This window comes from Acipenser ruthenus, chromosome 2, assembly GCF_902713425.1.
Source record: "Acipenser ruthenus chromosome 2, fAciRut3.2 maternal haplotype, whole genome shotgun sequence".
Lineage (NCBI taxonomy): Eukaryota > Metazoa > Chordata > Actinopteri > Acipenseriformes > Acipenseridae > Acipenser > Acipenser ruthenus.
In genome coordinates this window covers 2,225,921-2,247,500 of record NC_081190.1, presented here as the reverse complement: position 1 = coordinate 2,247,500, position 21,580 = coordinate 2,225,921, and the positions used below count along the sequence as shown (strand labels likewise).

General features: G+C 56.0%; 1 protein-coding gene across 4 annotated transcripts in view; it reads left to right on the top strand.

Moving 5' to 3' along the window:
* LOC117403532 (rhotekin-like) overlaps positions 1 to 21,580 on the top strand; it is a 128,191-nt gene that overhangs the window by 5,084 nt on the left and 101,527 nt on the right. The window contains exon 2 of one of the 4 annotated variants that reach the window (XM_058986147.1): positions 1,287 to 1,386. In XM_058986147.1, the coding sequence (XP_058842130.1) occupies positions 1,327 to 1,386 (60 nt within the window). In that variant the 5' untranslated portion in view covers positions 1,287 to 1,326. Of the gene's footprint in view, positions 1 to 1,028; positions 1,387 to 21,580 lie in introns of those variants that run through there. The other 3 variants (XM_058986139.1, XM_058986160.1, XM_058986155.1) reach the window with 3 other exon arrangements.

The following is a 21,580-nucleotide window of genomic DNA, read 5'->3' as shown; positions in this document are numbered from 1 at the left end:
ATTATAATCCAGTTATAGTTGTAAAAGAGAATTTCAAACTTTTAGCGGTGCTGAGATATTTAAATACATTGGCACTCCCCAGTCGATTGATTATTGATTTTGTTTTTAACCATCGGTAATATGATGCACTTTTGTGTATTTGGTATATTCATATATAATCCTCTATTTCAAACTCTTTAATCACTATTCAGGTATTTTATTCTTCTTTAGCTCTTGCACTGTTCAAATTCAAATTTGTTTCATATTAGTTATTAGCCAGTGATTAGGGGAATGAAGCTTTCTGATGAGGGCAGCAGATACAGCACGCCCCCTGGTAATGGGAGGGCAGATTCAGCAAGGCAGGTGTGTACATGGTCCTTCTTCCCCAGAGGAATCCTCAAAGTCTTTACAAGCAGCTGTAATTACACGTGACCTCACACACTCATACAGTGAAGTGAGGGACAGTGTGAGGGCTCCTGAGCATTCCAACAACAACACCTGCAGTGATAAACAGAACCACTAGGGGTTCCAATGGGTCCGATTTGGAAATGGAAGCTCCATGAAATGGTTTGATCTAAGAAACATTGGGTGTACTGAAATCATTTTGGAATTAACATTACATATAAATATTTTAAAAAAACCAAACCAAACCAAAACAAAAAAAAAAACAGGAGATAGAAGCTTCAGATATTGCAAATGGACAGATAGATATACAGTAGTTGAATTAAATTGTTAATGCCGATACTTTGGTGGGAAATTATTATTATTATTATTATTATTATTATTATTATTATTATTATTATTATTATTATTATCATCATAATAAAGAAGTGTGGAAATAACTTAGTAGAAGCACACATAAGTCTTTACTTCAGCGATCTGGTTAGTTTTTTCTTTTCTAATTCTCCCCTTTTAAAATAAGGATTTCATATAAAGCACACTTTTCACACGCAGTAGTAAATAATAAATCTGTTCACAGATCCCAGTCGCAGTACCCCGTTGCGCCAGTAGGTGCCCCACTCCCCGGTTTGTGAATGGTCTAGGTTGGAGCCCAAGTTTTCACAGGCAGTCCCACACAACTCAGAGAGCGCCTTGGGAATACAGCAGCGTTATGAGGCAGCGGAAGAGAAACAGCATTACCTTGTTGAGTGGATCGGTGCTTTTACAAGTGGGGTCCGAATAAAACAAACATTTTAATTACGAGAAGAAAACACATTCGATTGCTCTAATACCTGGTCTGTTTTTTTCTATTCCCCCCAAGAGGATCATTTCGTGTATTGAAACAAACAGAACACAATGTTTTGCAGAAATCAAACCACGAGAGCCACTGTGGCCAGGGGATCAGCCATGGAAATGGAAATAAAGCGAGGAAGGTTCCGGGAGAGTATTTTCTTCGACACGCTACAGGTAGGACTGCTGTGTTTATTCTGTTAACAACGTGTTTCATTCAATCAAACAGCGAGAGCACGGAGCATTACTGACGCGCGCTCTTCTTCCTCCAAGATGCCGGTTCTGTCAAGGTGTTTGGGGAAGGGCGAGACCCGGGCATGAACCAGAACCGGTCTGTTTGGGGTTCAGGGGCAGTGTTTGTTGTACTTCCCATTTGTGTTAGTCCGGAAAAACAGCGTACTGTGTGTATACACAAGGCAGCCTGCAGCTGAACGGGAAACGCACATCATAATACTCAAGAAAAGGGTTTCCGAGTTAGTTTCAGCTAATGGGATTCTGGCTTGAGCCAAGAAAATGGCTATAAAGTTAAAAAAAAAAAAAAAAAAAAAAAAAAACCCCAGCGATAACATTCATTGATATGACGGGGGAGAGAAGAAAGTGCGTACAACAAATATAATCATGGGAAAGTGTTTTATTTGAACGCAGACGTAGCAAGAAACGACAATACAACAAATACAGTAAAATACTACACATTTAAAAGCATAGTATAATAGGCGATAACTGTAGTCTGCAAATCGCGTGTGTTTGCCATCGAAACAAGCTAGAATTGTAAATGGATGTTTCAGGTGCTTGCATCGTCTTCAGATTGCATTCAATTATATGGGGTGTTGTTATTTGGGCGCTCAACAGTATACGCCACATTTGGATGTTGTCCTGTGAAATTTAACAGAAATGTGGTAACGTTTCCTAGATCCCCGAACTTCCATTAATGTCACCCGGGCTCCTCTGTGTGTCCTCAGGCACAGCTGAATTGTTTGCATAAGTTAAAAAGTAACATACGGGAAGAAAATTGAATTCATTAGCGCAGATTTAAAGTAATTTATTATAAATAATAATAATAATAATAATAATAATAATAATAATAATAATAATAATAATAAACATAAATGCTTTTCCAGATGCCATCATTAACATGCAAAGCCAGACTTTAAACGTTTTATTTCGAAAATTATAATTCTGTTTTGTTTATTATGATGTCTGGTTTTGTAATAACAGCATTGAGCTAGATTGTCACAGTTTTTAGGCTACTCCACATAGTTTTTCGTTTCTTTTTTCTTTTTCAGAAAGGAGAAACACACAATAAATGTATCAAACCAGAAACACACAACTGAGGCTTTTAACTTAAGTTGCTTCTTATTGGTATTAGAATTGTAATTGTGTTTTTGTTCATATAAAGATTGCGCTGATGACGATTTGTGGTAAATAGCTTTGGGAATCTCTCCGTTTCTGTTACATGTCAGGACACGAGGATGTGTTCTTTTTGGTTGTCTTGCGTGGGTGTTCGTTTCAGGATGTGGGGTGTTGTGTAGCCAGGCTGGCATGAGTTCCTGTGCAGCTTGTGAATAAGCTGTAGCTCGGGGCTCTGTTTTTTTTCACTGAGAGAGACGCCGGGAGAATGAAAGCCCTGCAGCCGCCTCTGCTTTCATCTCGTCCGCCGCGCCCTCCCTGCAACGGTTTGGATGGTCTGGATTGGTTCCAGGTGGGAAGGTTTCTCCAGTATGTCTTTACAGTGGGTTCCCATGGAGACGGTTCAACACAAACTGGCACAAGCAGCAGCAGCAGCTTTGTTTTGTGGACTGGCTGGTGTTCCCTGTCCATGTAGGGATGGAAATAAGACTCCTATTGCATAGCAGTTTCACCTATTCCAGTTTTTACTGACAGCTTGATTAGCCCCAATGTATAGGTAACAAGCTGAGGCGTGTCTTATTACACTCATAGTAAAACCAGGAATGGATCAAACCGCAATGCAGTGGGAGTCTCGTTTTCCTTTGTGAGACAGAATTCTAGACTGATGGAGTTCTGAGGTGTGGTGCATGATGTAACCTTTTTGATTGCTGGGTCTGAACTAAATTACAGCACATGGAGTGAATTACAGCACATTTAGTTATTATTTCCATGTATATCCTGCCTAATCTGAATTTTGTCATAGGTGTAATAAACACAGTATAAACACACACAGAACACAAACACGATCACAAGTCCAGAGCGAGTGCTCGGGTGCGAGTGGTGAAATACAGTTTGTTAGTGAACACAAGTGCAGTGCTGTCTGGGTTGGGTGCTGGTCTTAATCGACAGCTCCCGGATTGTGTTAGCCGTCTATCAAGAACAAACAGAAACAGTTAGACTGACAAACAAACAAAACACGACAATCCCTGATTGACACCTTGCCTTCTGGTATCGTGGCCCCGAGAAAGGCAAGCCAAACAGACGGGTCTGGAACTAGGACTTCTACAGCACACATCTACACATATACTGGGGTGCACTTTCATAAAGGATCTGCCTCCTTATAACCAAGAAACAAAGTGAAGCAGACAAACATTTCAGTGTAATGGCAGTCGCTAAAACATCAGCCTTCTTGCCGCAGTTTGTTAAAAGCTGCACCCCGATAACCAGGAGAGCATGAGCAGAGCGGCATGTTTCCAGCGTGGGTCTGTTGTGATCTGGGCAGGGCCTGAGGCAGGGGAGCGGAGCTCGTGAAGGGATTGATCAATGGAAAGTGTAATCTGAGATGAGCACTGGAGCAGCAGCACCCCTCCCCAAGCACCTGATAACACACACACACACAGAAATGTGTAGCCAGGGGCCATGAAGTGATTCCAGGTGTGCTCATCATTAGTGTGTGTGTGTGTGTGTGAATGCTGGAGCTCTGCATAGACCCAGAGGCAGTGAACCCACGCAAATCCTTAAACAAATGAGAAGATTCAAATGTCTCCAGAAAGCATTATGAATGCTGAAGTGTTTTTCCACATAAATCATTTACATTTCCTGGTGAACAGGATATGTGTCATTTGGCCTCCTTGGTGCAGGTACTGGGGGGAACTGTGCCCTCTCTATACGGTAGGGGACTGTGTGAGCTCCCCAGGGTACTCCTCTCTGTACTGTAGAGGACTGTGTGAGCTCCCCAGGGTACTCCTCTCTATACTGTAGGGGACTGTGTGAGCTCCCCAGGGTACTCCTCTCTATCCTGTAGGGGACTGTGTGAGCTCCCCAGGGTACTCCTCTCTATACTGTAGGGGACTGTGTGAGCTCCCCAGGGTACTCCTCTCTATCCTGTAGGGGACTGTGTGAGCTCCCCAGGGTACTCCTCTCTATCCTGTAGGGGACTGTGTGAGCTCTCCAGGGTACTCCTCTATCCTGTAGAGGACTGTGTGAGCTCCCCAGGGTACTCCTCTCTATACTGTAGAGGACTGTGTGAGCTCCCCAGGGTACTCCTCTCTATACTGTAGGGGACTGTGTGAGCTCTCCAGGGTACTCCTCTATCCTGTAGAGGACTGTGTGAGCTCCCCAGGGTACTCCTCTCTATACTGTAGAGGACTGTGTGAGCTCCCCAGGGTACTCCTCTCTATACTGTAGAGGACTGTGTGAGCTCCCCAGGGTACTCCTCTCTATACTGTAGGGGACTGTGTGAGCTCTCCAGGGTACTCCTCTCTATACTGTAGGGGACTGTGTGAGCTCCCCAGGGTACTCCTCTCTATACTGTAGGGGACTGTGTGAGCTCCCCAGGGTACTCCTCTCTATCCTGTAAGGGACTGTGTGAGCTCCCCAGGGTACTCCTCTCTATACTGTAGGGGACTGTGTGAGCTCCCCAGGGTACTCCTCTCTATCCTGTAGGGGACTGTGTGAGCTCCCCAGGGTACTCCTCTCTATCCTGTAGGGGACTGTGTGAGCTCCCCAGGGTACTCCTCTGTATACTGTAGGGGACTGTGTGAGCTCCCCAGGGTACTCCTCTCTATACTGTAGGGGACTGTGTGAGCTCTCCAGGGTACTCCTCTCTATACTGTAGAGGACTGTGTGAGCTCCCCAGGGTACTCCTCTCTAACCCCCCTGCCTCCACTCCTCCACACCCTGTTTTTACCCAGACCCCTCCTCCTCCTCCTCCACTGAGAAGGTGGAAGTCGTAGGATTGAGGTAGCCAACTGAACTCTGCACCCAAAGGTTGTAAGTTCACGTTCAGCTTTTTCTCAAATTCTAATATTTATTTGTTACATTATTATCATTATTATTAATATTAATTATGTTTTGTTTTTTTTCAAAGATTGCTCAAATACAGAGTTGAGAGAATTGCAAATCTTAATATTTTTTATAGTGCACAGTTGTGGCGTTGCATGCCAGCAGTAAGAGAATAAGGGTAAAATCCTAAAACTGAGTTGGTTAAAAAAACACAACTATCAATTTCATTTATCTAGTTAAAGTTGCCTGGATTTTAAAGTCAGGAAGTGGATGTTTATGAAGTGAGTATTTTGGCTTGTCTATGAAGAAAAAAAAAAACAAAACACAAAATCAGTGCAGAACTGCTATTGTTGTAGGGCATATGCTGCTGTTCCTGTGGTGAAGTATTCCTGGAAGACTTCGTGGGCTCATGAAGAAGACCGTTGCCCAGCATTCTCCACCCTGTGGTAGAAGCCTGTGGAAAACAGAATCCCCAGAAAGATTAAAGAAACATCAGAGCCTCCTCCAGTGTCTGTTCATCGAGGTGCCCCACCCAGATCACCATAGCACCGACAGCAGCTCTCACACTGCCCAGAGCACCGCACCGACAGCAGCTCTCACACTACCCAGAGCACTGCACCGACAGCAGCTCTCACACTACCCAGAGCACCGACAGCAGCTCTCACACTACCCAGAGCACTGCACCGACAGCAGCTCTCACACTACCCAGAGCACCGACAGCAGCTCTCACACTGCCCAGAGCACCGACAGCAGCTCTCACACTACCCAGAGCACCGACAGCAGCTCTTACACTACCCAGAGCACCGCATCGACAGCAGCTCTCACACTACCCAGAGCACCGCACCGACAGCAGCTCTCACACTACCCAGAGCACCGACAGCAGCTCTTACACTACCCAGAGCACCGACAGCAGCTCTCACACTACCCAGAGCACCGACAGCAGCTCTCACACTACCCAGAGCACCGACAGCAGCTCTCACACTACCCAGAGCACCGACAGCAGCTCTCACACTACCCAGAGCACCGCACCGACAGCAGCTCTCACACTACCCAGAGCACCGCACCGACAGCAGCTCTCACACTACCCAGAGCACCGCACCGACAGCAGCTCTCACACTACCCAGAGCACCGCACCGACAGCAGCTCTCACACTACCCAGAGCACCGCACCGACAGCAGCTCTCACACTACCCAGAGCACCGCACCGACAGCAACTCTCACACTACCCAGAGCACCGCACCGACAGCAGCTCTCACACTACCCAGAGCACCGACAGCAGCTCTTACACTACCCAGAGCACCGCATCGACAGCAGCTCTCACACTACCCAGAGCACCGACAGCAGCTCTTACACTACCCAGAGCACTGCACCGACAGCAGCTCTCACACTACCCAGAGCACCGACAGCAGCTCTTACACTACCCAGAGCACCGCATCGACAGCAGCTCTCACACTACCCAGAGCACCGCACCAACAGCAGCTCTCACACTACCCAGAGCACCGACAGCAGCTCTTACACTACCCAGAGCACCGACAGCAGCTCTCACACTACCCAGAGCACCGCACCGACAGCAGCTCTCACACTACCCAGAGCACCGCACCGACAGCAGCTCTCACACTACCCAGAGCACCGACAGCAGCTCTCACACTACCCAGAGCACCGCACCGACAGCAGCTCTCACACTACCCAGAGCACCGCACCGACAGCAGCTCTCACACTACCCAGAGCACCGACAGCAGCTCTCACACTACCCAGAGCACCGCACCGACAGCAGCTCTCACACTACCCAGAGCACCGCACCGACAGCAGCTCTCACACTACCCAGAGCACCGACAGCAGCTCTTACACTACCCAGAGCACCGCACCGACAGCAGCTCTCACACTACCCAGAGCACCGACAGCAGCTCTCACACTACCCAGAGCACCGACAGCAGCTGTCACACTACCCAGAGCACCGACAGCAGCTCTCACACTGCCCAGAGCACCGCACCGACAGCAGCTCTCACACTACCCAGAGCACCGCATCGACAGCAGCTCTCACACTACCCAGAGCACCGCACCGACAGCAGCTCTCACACTACCCAGAGCACCGACAGCAGCTCTCACACTACCCAGAGCACCGACAGCAGCTCTTACACTACCCAGAGCACTGCACCGACAGCAGCTCTCACACTACCCAGAGCACCGACAGCAGCTCTCACACTGCCCAGAGCACCGACAGCAGCTGTCACACTTCCCAGAGCACCGACAGCAGCTCTCACACTACCCAGAGCACCAACAGCAGCTCTCACACTACCCAGAGCACCGACAGCAGCTCTCACACTACCCAGAGCACCGCACCGACAGCAGCTCTCACACTACCCAGAGCACCGACAGCAGCTCTCACACTACCCAGAGCACCGACAGCAGCTCTCACACTACCCAGAGCACCGACAGCAGCTCTCACACTACCCAGAGCACCGACAGCAGCTCTCACACTACCCAGAGCACTGCACCGACAGCAGCTCTCGCACTACCCAGAGCACCGACAGCAGCTCTTACACTACCCAGAGCACTGCACCGACAGCAGCTCTCACACTACCCAGAGCACCGACAGCAGCTCTCACACTACCCAGAGCACCGACAGCAGCTCTCACACTACCCAGAGCACCGACAGCAGCTCTCACACTACCCAGAGCACCGACAGCAGCTCTCACACTACCCAGAGCACCGACAGCAGCTCTCACACTACCCAGAGCACCGACAGCAGCTCTCACACTGCCCAGAGCACCGCACCGACAGCAGCTCTCACACTACCCAGAGCACCGACAGCAGCTCTCACACTACCCAGAGCACCGCATCGACAGCAGCACTCGCACTACCCAGAGCACCGACAGCAGCTCTCACACTACCCAGAGCACCGACAGCAGCTCTCACACTACCCAGAGCACCGACAGCAGCACTCACACTACCCAGAGCACCGCACCGACAGCAGCTCTCGCACTACCCAGAGCACCGCACCGACAGCAGCTCTCACACTACCCAGAGCACCGACAGCAGCTCTCACACTACCCAGAGCACCGCATCGACAGCAGCACTCGCACTACCCAGAGCACCGACAGCAGCTCTCACACTACCCAGAGCACCGACAGCAGCTCTCACACTGCCCAGAGCATCGACAGCAGCTCTCACACTACCCAGAGCACTGCACCGACAGCAGCTCTCACACTACCCAGAGCATCGACAGCAGCTCTCACACTACCCAGAGCACCGACAGCAGCTCTTACACTACCCAGAGCACCGACAGCAGCTCTCACACTACCCAGAGCACCGACAGCAGCTCTCACACTACCCAGAGCACTGCACCGACAGCAGCTCTCACACTACCCAGAGCACCGCACCGACAGCAGCTCTCACACTGCCCAGAGCACCGACAGCAGCTCTCACACTGCCCAGAGCACCGACAGCAGCTCTCACACTACCGAGAGCACTGCACCGACAGCAGCTCTCACACTACCCAGAGCACCGCACCGACAGCAGCTCTCACACTGCCCAGAGCACCGACAGCAGCTCTCACACTGCCCAGAGCACCGACAGCAGCTCTCACACTACCCAGAGCACCGACAGCAGCTCTCACACTACCCAGAGCACTGCACCGACAGCAGCTCTCACACTACCCAGAGCACCGCACCGACAGCAGCTCTCACACTGCCCAGAGCACCGACAGCAGCTCTCACACTACCCAGAGCACCGACAGCAGCTCTTACACTACCCAGAGCACCGCACCGACAGCAGCTCTCACACTACCCAGAGCACCGACAGCAGCTCTCACACTACCCAGAGCACCGACAGCAGCTCTCACACTACCCGGAGCACCGACAGCAGCTCTCACACTACCCAGAGCACCGACAGCAGCTCTCACACTACCCAGAGCACTGCACCGACAGCAGCTCTCACACTACCCAGAGCACCGACAGCAGCTCTCACACTACCCAGAGCACCGACAGCAGCTCTCACACTACCCAGAGCACCGACAGCAGCTCTTACACTACCCAGAGCACCGCACCGACAGCAGCTCACACACTACCCAGAGCACTGCACCGACAGCAGCTCTCACACTACCCAGAGCACCGACAGCAGCTCTCACACTACCCAGAGCACCGCACCGACAGCAGCTCTCACACTACCCAGAGCACCGACAGCAGCTCTTACACTACCCAGAGCACCGACAGCAGCTCTCACACTACCCAGAGCACCGCACCGACAGCAGCTCTCACACCGCCCAGAGCACCGCGTCGACAGCAGCTCTCGCACTACCCAGAGCACCGCACCGACAGCAGCTCTCACACCGCCCAGAGCACCGCATCGACAGCAGCTCTCGCACCACCCAGAGCACCGCACCGACAGCAGCTCTCACACTACCCAGAGCACCGACAGCAGCTCTCACACTACCCAGAGCACCGCACCAACAGCAGCTCTCACACTACCCAGAGCACCGACAGCAGCTCTCACACTACCCAGAGCACCGCACCGACAGCAGCTCTCACACTACCCAGAGCACCGACAGCAGCTCTCACACTACCCAGAGCACCGACAGCAGCTCTCACACTACCCAGAGCACCGACAGCAGCTCTCACACTACCCAGAGCACCGACAGCAGCTCTTACACTGCCCAGAGCACCGACAGCAGCTCTTACACTACCCAGAGCACCGACAGCAGCTCTCACACTACCCAGAGCACCGCACCGACAGCAGCTCTCACACTACCCAGAGCACCGACAGCAGCTCTCACACTACCCAGAGCACCGACAGCAGCTCTTACACTGCCCAGAGCACCGACAGCAGCTCTTACACTACCCAGAGCACCGCATCGACAGCAGCTCTCGCACTACCCAGAGCACCGACAGCAGCTCTCACACTACCCAGAGCACCGACAGCAGCTCTTACACTACCCAGAGCACCGACAGCAGCTCTTACAATACCCAGAGCACCGCATCGACAGCAGCTCTCACACTACCCAGAGCACCGACAGCAGCTCTCACACTACCCAGAGCACCGCACTGACAGCAGCTCTCACACTACCCAGAGCACCGACAGCAGCTCTCGCACTACCCAGAGCACCGACAGCAGCTCTCGCACTACCCAGAGCACCGACAGCAGCTCTCACACTGCCCAGAGCACCGACAGCAGCTCTCACACTGCCCAGAGCACCGACAGCAGCTCTCACACTACCCAGAGCACCGACAGCAGCTCTTACACTACCCAGAGCACCGACAGCAGCTCTCACACTACCCAGAGCACCGACAGCAGCTCTTACACTACCCAGAGCACCGACAGCAGCTCTCACACTACCCAGAGCACTGCACCGACAGCAGCTCTCACACTGCCCAGAGCACCGCACCGACAGCAGCTCTCACACTGCCCAGAGCACCGCACCGACAGCAGCTCTCACACTACCCAGAGCACCGACAGCAGCTCTCACACTACCCAGAGCACCGACAGCAGCTCTCACACTACCCAGAGCACCGACAGCAGCTCTCACACTGCCCAGAGCACCGACAGCAGCTCTTACACTACCCAGAGCACCACACCGACAGCAGCTCTCACACTACCCAGAGCACCGACAGCAGCTCTCACACTGCCCAGAGCACCGACAGCAGCTCTTACACTACCCAGAGCACCGCATCGACAGCAGCTCTCACACTACCCAGAGCACCACACCGACAGCAGCTCTCACACTACCCAGAGCACCGACAGCAGCTCTCACACTACCCAGAGCACCGCACCGACAGCAGCTCTCACACTACCCAGAGCACCGACAGCAGCTCTCACACTACCCAGAACACCGACAGCAGCTCTCACACTACCCAGAGCACCGCACCGACAGCAGCTCTCACACTACCCAGAGCACCGACAGCAGCTCTTACACTACCCAGAGCACCGACAGCAGCTCTCACACTACCCAGAGCACCGACAGCAGCTCTCACACTACCCAGAGCACCGCACCGACAGCAGCTCTCACACTACCCAGAGCACCGCACCGACAGCAGCTCTCGCACTACCCAGAGCACCGCACTGACAGCAGCTCTCACACTACCCAGAGCACCGACAGCAGCTCTCACACTACCCAGAGCACCGACAGCAGCTCTCACACTACCCAGAGCACCGACAGCAGCTCTCACACTACCCAGAGCACCGCACCGACAGCAGCTCTCGCACTACCCAGAGCACCGCATCGACAGCAGCTCTCGCACTACCCAGAGCACCGACAGCAGCTCTCACACTACCCAGAGCACCGACAGCAGCTCTTACACTACCCAGAGCACTGCACCGACAGCAGCTCTCACACTACCCAGAACACTGCACCGACAGCAGCTCTCACACTACCCAGAGCACCGCACCGACAGCAGCTCTCACACTACCCAGAGCACCGCATCGACAGCAGCTCTCGCACTACCCAGAGCACCGACAGCAGCTCTCACACTACCCAGAACACTGCACCGACAGCAGCTCTCACACTACCCAGAGCACCGACAGCAGCTCTCACACTACCCAGAACACCGCACCGACAGCAGCTCTCGCACTACCCAGAGCACCGACAGCAGCTCTCACACTACCCAGAGCACCGCATCGACAGCAGCTCTCACACTACCCAGAGCACTGCATCGACAGCAGCTCTCACACTGCCCAGAGCACCGCACCGACAGCAGCTCTCACACTGCCCAGAGCACCGACAGCAGCTCTTACAATACCCAGAGCACCGCATCGACAGCAGCTCTCACACTACCCAGAGCACCGACAGCAGCTCTCACATTGCCCAGAGCACCGACAGCAGCTCTTACACTACCCAGAGCACCGCATCGACAGCAGCTCTCGCACTACCCAGAGCACCGACAGCAGCTCTCACACTACCCAGAGCACTGCACCGACAGCAGCTCTCACACTACCCAGAGCACCGACAGCAGCTCTCACACTACCCAGAACACTGCACCGACAGCAGCTCTCACACTACCCAAAGCACCGCACCGACAGCAGCTCTCACACTACCCAGAGCACTGCACCGACAGCAGCTCTCACACTACCCAGAGCACCGACAGCAGCTCTCACACTACCCAGAGCACTGCACCGACAGCAGCTCTCACACTACCCAGAGCACCGACAGCAGCTCTCACACTACCCAGAACACTGCACCGACAGCAGCTCTCACACTACCCAAAGCACCGCACCGACAGCAGCTCTCACACTACCCAGAGCACTGCACCGACAGCAGCTCTCGCACTGCCCAGAGCACCGACAGCAGCTCTCGCACTACCCAGAGCACCGACAGCAGCTCTCACACTACCCAGAGCACCGACAGCAGCTCTCACACTACCCAGAGCACCGACAGCAGCTCTCACACTACCCAGAGCACCGACAGCAGCTCTCACACTACCCAGAGCACCGACAGCAGCTCTCGCACTGCCCAGAGCACCGCACCAACAGCAGCTCTCACACTACCCAGAGCACCGCACCGACAGCAGCTCTCGCACTACCCAGAGCATCGACAGCAGCTCTCACACTACCCAGAGCACCGACAGCAGCTCTCACACTACCCAGAGCACCGACAGCAGCTCTCGCACTGCCCTGAGCACCGCACCGACAGCAGCTCTCACACTACCCAGAGCACCGCACCGACAGCAGCTCTCACAGTACCCAGAGCACCGACAGCAGCTCTCACACTACCCAGAGCACCGACAGCAGCTCTCACACTACCCAGAGCACCGACAGCAGCTCTTACACTACCCAGAGCACCGACAGTAGCTCTCACACTACCCAGAGCACCGCACCGACAGCAGCTCTCACACTACCCAGAGCACCGACAGCAGCTCTCACACTACCCAGAGCACCGCACCGACAGCAGCTCTCGCACCACCCAGAGCACCGCATCGACAGCAGCTCTCACACTACCCAGAGCACCGACAGCAGCTCTCACACTACCCAGAGCACCGACAGCAGCTCTCACACTACCCAGAGCACCGACAGCAGCTCTCACACTGCCCAGAGCACCGCACCGACAGCAGCTCTCACACTACCCAGAGCACCGCATCGACAGCAGCTCTCACACTACCCAGAGCACCGCACCGACAGCAGCTCTCACACTACCCAGAGCACCGACAGCAGCTCTCACACTACCCAGAGCACCGACAGCAGCTCTCACACTACCCAGAGCACCGCACCGACAGCAGCTCTCACACTACCCAGAGCACCGCACCGACAGCAGCTCTCACACTATCCAGAGCACCACATCAACAGCAGCTCTCACACTACCCAGAGCACCGCATCGACAGCAGCTCTCGCACTGCCCAGAGCACCGCACCAAAAGCATCTCTTACAATACCCAGAGCACCGCATCAACAGCAGCTCTCGCACTACCCAGAGCACCGCACCGACAGCAGCTCTCACACTACCTAGAGCACCGACAGCAGCTCTCACACTGCCCAGAGCACCGACAGCAGCTCTTACACTACCCAGAGCACCGCATCGACAGCAGCTCTCACACTACCCAGAGCACCACACCGACAGCAGCTCTCACACTACCCAGAGCACCGACAGCAGCTCTCACACTGCCCAGAGCACCGACAGCAGCTCTTACACTACCCAGAGCAGCGCATCGACAGCAGCTCTCACACTACCCAGAGCACCACACCGACAGCAGCTCTCACACTACCCAGAGCACCGACAGCAGCTCTTACACTACCCAGAGCACCGACAGCACCTCTCACACTACCCAGAGCACCGACAGCAGCTCTTACACTACCCAGAGCACCGCACCGACAGCAGCTCTCACACTACCCAGAGCAGCGCACCGACAGCAGCTCTCACACTACCCAGAGCACCGACAGCAGCTCTCACACTACCCAGAGCACCGACAGCAGCTCTCACACTGCCCAGAGCACTGCACCGACAGCAGCTCTCACACTACCCAGAGCATCGACAGCAGCTCTCACACTACCCAGAGCACCGCACCGACAGCAGCTCTCACACTGCCCAGAGCACCGCACCGACAGCAGCTCTCACACTACCCAGAGCACCGACAGCAGCTCTCACACTGCCCAGAGCACCGACAGCAGCTCTCACACTACCCAGAGCACCGACAGCAGCTCTCACACTACCCAGAGCACCGACAGCAGCTCTCACACTACCCAGAGCATCGACAGCAGCTCTCACACTACCCAGAGCACCGACAGCAGCTCTCACACTACCCAGAGCACCGCACCGACAGCAGCTCTCGCACTGCCCAGAGCACCGCACCGACAGCAGCTCTCACACTACCCAGAGCACCGCACTGACAGCAGCTCTCACACTACCCAGAGCACCGACAGCAGCTCTCACACTACCCAGAGCACCGCACTGACAGCAGCTCTCACACTGCCCAGAGCACCGACAGCAGCTCTCACACTACCCAGAGCACCGCACCGACAGCAGCTCTCACACTACCCAGAGCACCGCACCGACAGCAGCTCTCACACTACCCAGAGCACCGACAGCAGCTCTCACACTACCCAGAGCACCGACAGCAGCTCTCACACTACCCAGAGCATCGACAGCAGCTCTCACACTACCCAGAGCATCGACAGCAGCTCTCACACTACCCAGAGCATCGACAGCAGCTCTCACACTACCCAGAGCATCGACAGCAGCTCTCACACTACCCAGAGCACCGACAGCAGCTCTCACACTACCCAGAGCACCGCACCGACAGCAGCTCTCACACTACCCAGAGCACCGACAGCAGCTCTCACACTACCCAGAGCACCGACAGCAGCTCTCACACTACCCAGAGCACCGACAGCAGCTCTCACACTACCCAGAACACCGACAGCAGCTCTCACACTACCCAGAGCACTGCACCGACAGCAGCTCTCATACTACCCAGAGCACCGCACCGACAGCAGCTCTCACACTACCCAGAGCACCGACAGCAGCTCTCACACTACCCAGAGCACCGACAGCAGCTCTCACACTACCCAGAGCACCGCACCGACAGCAGCTCTCACACTACCCAGAGCACCGACAGCAGCTCTCACACTGCCCAGAGCACCGACAGCAGCTCTCACACTGCCCAGAGCACCGCACCGACAGCAGCTCTCACACTACCCAGAGCATCGACAGCAGCTCTCACACTACCCAGAGCATCGACAGCAGCTCTCACACTACCCAGAGCATCGACAGCAGCTCTCACACTACCCAGAGCACCGACAGCAGCTCTCACACTACCCAGAGCACCGCACCGACAGCAGCTCTCACACTACCCAGAGCACCGACAGCAGCTCTCACACTACCCAGAGCACCGACAGCAGCTCTCACACTACCCAGAGCACCGACAGCAGCTCTCACACTACCCAGAACACCGACAGCAGCTCTCACACTACCCAGAGCACTGCACCGACAGCAGCTCTCACACTACCCAGAGCACCGCACCGACAGCAGCTCTCACACTACCCAGAGCACCGACAGCAGCTCTCACACTACCCAGAGCACCGACAGCAGCTCTCACACTACCCAGAGCACCGCACCGACAGCAGCTCTCACACTACCCAGAGCACCGACAGCAGCTCTCACACTGCCCAGAGCACCGACAGCAGCTCTCACACTGCCCAGAGCACCGCACCGACAGCAGCTCTCACACTACCCAGAGCACCGACAGCAGCTCTCACACTACCCAGAGCACCGACAGCAGCTCTCACACTGCCCAGAGCACCGCACCAACAGCAGCTCTTACAATACCCAGAGCACCGCATCAACAGCAGCTCTCGCACTACCCAGAGCACCGCACCGACAGCAGCTCTCACACTACCTAGAGCACCGACAGCAGCTCTCACACTGCCCAGAGCACCGACAGCAGCTCTTACACTACCCAGAGCACCGCATCGACAGCAGCTCTCACACTACCCAGAGCACCACACCGACAGCAGCTCTCACACTACCCAGAGCACCGACAGCAGCTCTCACACTACCCAGAGCACCGACAGCAGCTCTCACACTACCCAGAGCACTGACAGCAGCTCTCACACTACCCAGAGCACCGACAGCAGCTCTTACACTACCCAGAGCACCGCATCGACAGCAGCTCTCACACTACCCAGAGCACCACACCGACAGCAGCTCTCACACTACCCAGAGCACCGACAGCAGCTCTCACACTACCCAGAGCACCGACAGCAGCTCTCACACTGCCCAGAGCACCGACAGCAGCTCTCACACTACCCAGAGCACCACACCGACAGCAGCTCTCACACTGCCCAGAGCACCGCACCGACAGCAGCTCTCACACTACCCAGAGCACCGCACCGACAGCAGCTCTCACACTGCCCAGAGCACCGACAGCAGCTCTCACACTACCCAGAGCACTGCACCGACAGCAGCTCTCACACTACCTAGAGCACCGACAGCAGCTCTCACACTGCCCAGAGCACCGACAGCAGCTCTTACACTACCCAGAGCACCGCATCGACAGCAGCTCTCACACTACCCAGAGCACCACACCGACAGCAGCTCTCACACTACCCAGAGCACCGACAGCAGCTCTCACACTACCCAGAGCACCGACAGCAGCTCTCACACTACCCAGAGCACCGCACCGACAGCAGCTCTCACACTGCCCAGAGCACCGACAGCAGCTCTCACACTACCCAGAGCACCACACCGACAGCAGCTCTCACACTACCCAGAGCACCGACAGCAGCTCTCACACTACCCAGAGCACCGACAGCAGCTCTCACACTACCCAGAGCACCGACAGCAGCTCTCACACTACCCAGAGCACCACACCGACAGCAGCTCTCACACTACCCAGAGCATCGACAGCAGCTCTCACACTGCCCAGAGCACCGACAGCAGCTCTCACACTACCCAGAGCACCGCACCGACAGCAGCTCTCACACTACCCAGAGCACCGACAGCAGCTCTCACACTACCCAGAGCACCGACAGCAGCTCTCACACTACCCAGAGCACCGCACCGACAGCAGCTCTCACACTACCCAGAGCACTGCACCGACAGCAGCTCTCACACTACCCAGAGCACCGACAGCAGCTCTCACACTACCCAGAGCACCGCACCGACAGCAGCTCTCACACTACCCAGAGCACCGACAGCAGCTCTCACACTACCCAGAGCACCGACAGCAGCTCTCACACTACCCAGAGCACCGACAGCAGCTCTCACACTGCCCAGAGCACCGACAGCAGCTCTCACACTACCCAGAGCACCGCACCGACAGCAGCTCTCACACTACCCAGAGCACCGACAGCAGCTCTCACACTACCCAGAGCACCGACAGCAGCTCTCACACTACCCAGAGCACCGACAGCAGCTCTCACACTACCCAGAGCACCGCATCGACAGCAGCTCTCACACTACCCAGAGCACCGACAGCAGCTCTCACACTACCCAGAGCACCGACAGCAGCTCTTACACTACCCAGAGCACCGCACCGACAGCAGCTCTCACACTACCCAGAGCACCGACAGCAGCTCTCACACTACCCAGAGCACCGCACCGACAGCAGCTCTCACACTACCCAGAGCACCGCACCGACAGCAGCTCTCACACTACCCAGAGCACCGCACCGACAGCAGCTCTCACACTACCCAGAGCACCGCACCGACAGCAGCTCTCACACTACCCAGAGCACCACACCGACAGCAGCTCTCACACTACCCAGAGCACCACACCGACAGCAGCTCTCACACTACCCAGAGCACCGACAGCAGCTCTCACACTACCCAGAGCACCGCACCGACAGCAGCTCTCACACTGCCCAGAGCACCGCACCGACAGCAGCTCTCACACTACCCAGAGCACCGCACCGACAGCAGCTCTCACACTACCCAGAGCACCGACAGCAGCTCTCACACTACCCAGAGCACTGCACCGACAGCAGCTCTCACACTACCCAGAGCACCGCATCGACAGCAGCTCTCACACTACCCAGAGCACCGACAGCAGCTCTCACACTACCCAGAGCACTGCACCGACAGCAGCTCTCACACTACCCAGAGCACCGCACCGACAGCAGCTCTCACACTACCCAGAGCATCGACAGCAGCTCTCACACTGCCCAGAGCACCGACAGCAGCTCTCTCACTGCCCAGAGCACCGCACCGACAGCAGCTCTCACACTACCCAGAGCACCGACAGCAGCTCTCACACTACCCAGAGCACCGACAGCAGCTCTCACACTACCCAGAGCACCACACCGACAGCAGCTCTCACACTACCCAGAGCACCGCATCGACAGCAGCTCTCACACTACCCAGAGCACCGACAGCAGCTCTCACACTACCCAGAGCACCGCACCGACAGCAGCTCTCACACTACCCAGAGCACCGACAGCAGCTCTCACACTACCCAGAGCACCGACAGCAGCTCTCACACTACCCAGAGCACCGCACCGACAGCAGCTCTCACACTACCCAGAGCACTGCACCGACAGCAGCTCTCACACTACCCAGAGCACCGACAGCAGCTCTCACACTACCCAGAGCACCGCACCGACAGCAGCTCTCACACTACCCAGAGCACCGACAGCAGCTCTCACACTACCCAGAGCACCGCACCGACAGCAGCTCTTACACTACCCAGAGCACCGCACCGACAGCAGCTCTCACACTACCCAGAGCACCGACAGCAGCTCTCACACTACCCAGAGCACCGACAGCAGCTCTCTCACTACCCAGAGCACCGACAGCAGCTCTTACACTACCCAGAGCACCGCATCGACAGCAGCTCTCACACTACCCAGAGCACCACACCGACAGCAGCTCTCACACTACCCAGAGCACCGACAGCAGCTCTCACACTACCCAGAGCACCGACAGCAGCTCTCACACTACCCAGAGCACCGCACCGACAGCAGCTCTCACACTGCCCAGAGCACCGACAGCAGCTCTCACACTACCCAGAGCACCACACCGACAGCAGCTCTCACACTACCCAGAGCACCGACAGCAGCTCTCACACTACCCAGAGCACCGACAGCAGCTCTCACACTACCCAGAGCACCGACAGCAGCTCTCACACTACCCAGAGCACCACACCGACAGCAGCTCTCACACTACCCAGAGCATCGACAGCAGCTCTCACACTGCCCAGAGCACCGACAGCAGCTCTCACACTACCCAGAGCACCGCACCGACAGCAGCTCTCACACTACCCAGAGCACCGACAGCAGCTCTCACACTACCCAGAGCACCGACAGCAGCTCTCACACTACCCAGAGCACCGCACCGACAGCAGCTCTCACACTACCCAGAGCACTGCACCGACAGCAGCTCTCACACTACCCAGAGCACCGACAGCAGCTCTCACACTACCCAGAGCACCGCACCGACAGCAGCTCTCACACTACCCAGAGCACCAACAGCAGCTCTCACACTACCCAGAGCACCGACAGCAGCTCTCACACTACCCAGAGCACCGACAGCAGCTCTCACACTGCCCAGAGCACCGACAGCAGCTCTCACACTACCCAGAGCACCGCACCGACAGCAGCTCTCACACTACCCAGAGCACCGACAGCAGCTCTCACACTACCCAGAGCACCGACAGCAGCTCTCACACTACCCAGAGCACCGCATCGACAGCAGCTCTCACACTACCCAGAGCACCGCATCGACAGCAGCTCTCACACTACCCAGAGCACCGACAGCAGCTCTCACACTACCCAGAGCACCGACAGCAGCTCTTACACTACCCAGAGCACCGCACCGACAGCAGCTCTCACACTACCCAGAGCACCGACAGCAGCTCTCACACTACCCAGAGCACCGCACCGACAGCAGCTCTCACACTACCCAGAGCACCGCACCGACAGCAGCTCTCACACTACCCAGAGCACCGCACCGACAGCAGCTCTCACACTACCCAGAGCACCGCACCGACAGCAGCTCTCACACTACCCAGAGCACCGCACCGACAGCAGCTCTCACACTACCCAGAGCACCGACAGCAGCTCTCACACTACCCAGAGCACCGACAGCAGCTCTCACACTACCCAGAGCACCGCACCGACAGCAGCTCTCACACTGCCCAGAGCACCGCACCGACAGCAGCTCTCACACTACCCAGAGCACCGCACCGACAGCAGCTCTCACACTACCCAGAGCACCGACAGCAGCTCTCACACTACCCAGAGCACTGCACCGACAGCAGCTCTCACACTACCCAGAGCACCGCATCGACAGCAGCTCTCACACTACCCAGAGCACCGACAGCAGCTCTCACACTACCCAGAGCACTGCACCGACAGCAGCTCTCACACTACCCAGAGCACCGCACCGACAGCAGCTCTCACACTACCCAGAGCATCGACAGCAGCTCTCACACTGCCCAGAGCACCGACAGCAGCTCTCTCACTGCCCAGAGCACCGCACCGACAGCAGCTCTCACACTACCCAGAGCACCGACAGCAGCTCTCACACTACCCAGAGCACCGACAGCAGCTCTCACACTACCCAGAGCACCGCACCGACAGCAGCTCTCACACTACCCAGAGCACCGCATCGACAGCAGCTCTCACACTACCCAGAGCACCGACAGCAGCTCTCACACTACCCAGAGCACCGCACCGACAGCAGCTCTCACACTACCCAGAGCACCGACAGCAGCTCTCACACTACCCAGAGCACCGACAGCAGCTCTCACACTACCCAGAGCACCGCACCGACAGCAGCTCTCACACTACCCAGAGCACTGCACCGACAGCAGCTCTCACACTACCCAGAGCACCGACAGCAGCTCTCACACTACCCAGAGCACCGACAGCAGCTCTCTCACTACCCAGAGCACCGACAGCAGCTCTTACACTACCCAGAGCACCGCATCGACAGCAGCTCTCACACTACCCAGAGCACCGCACCGACAGCAGCTCTCACACTACCCAGAGCACCGACAGCAGCTCTCACACTACCCAGAGCACCGACAGCAGCTCTCACACTACCCAGAGCACCGACAGCAGCTCTCACACTGCCCAGAGCACCGCACCGACAGCAGCTCTTACACTACCCAGAGCACCGCACCGACAGCAGCTCTCACACTACCCAGAGCACCGACAGCAGCTCTCACACTACCCAGAGCACCGACAGCAGCTCTCACACTGCCCAGAGCACCGACAGCAGCTCTCACACTGCCCAGAGCACCGACAGCAGCTCTCACACTACCCAGAGCACCGACAGCAGCTC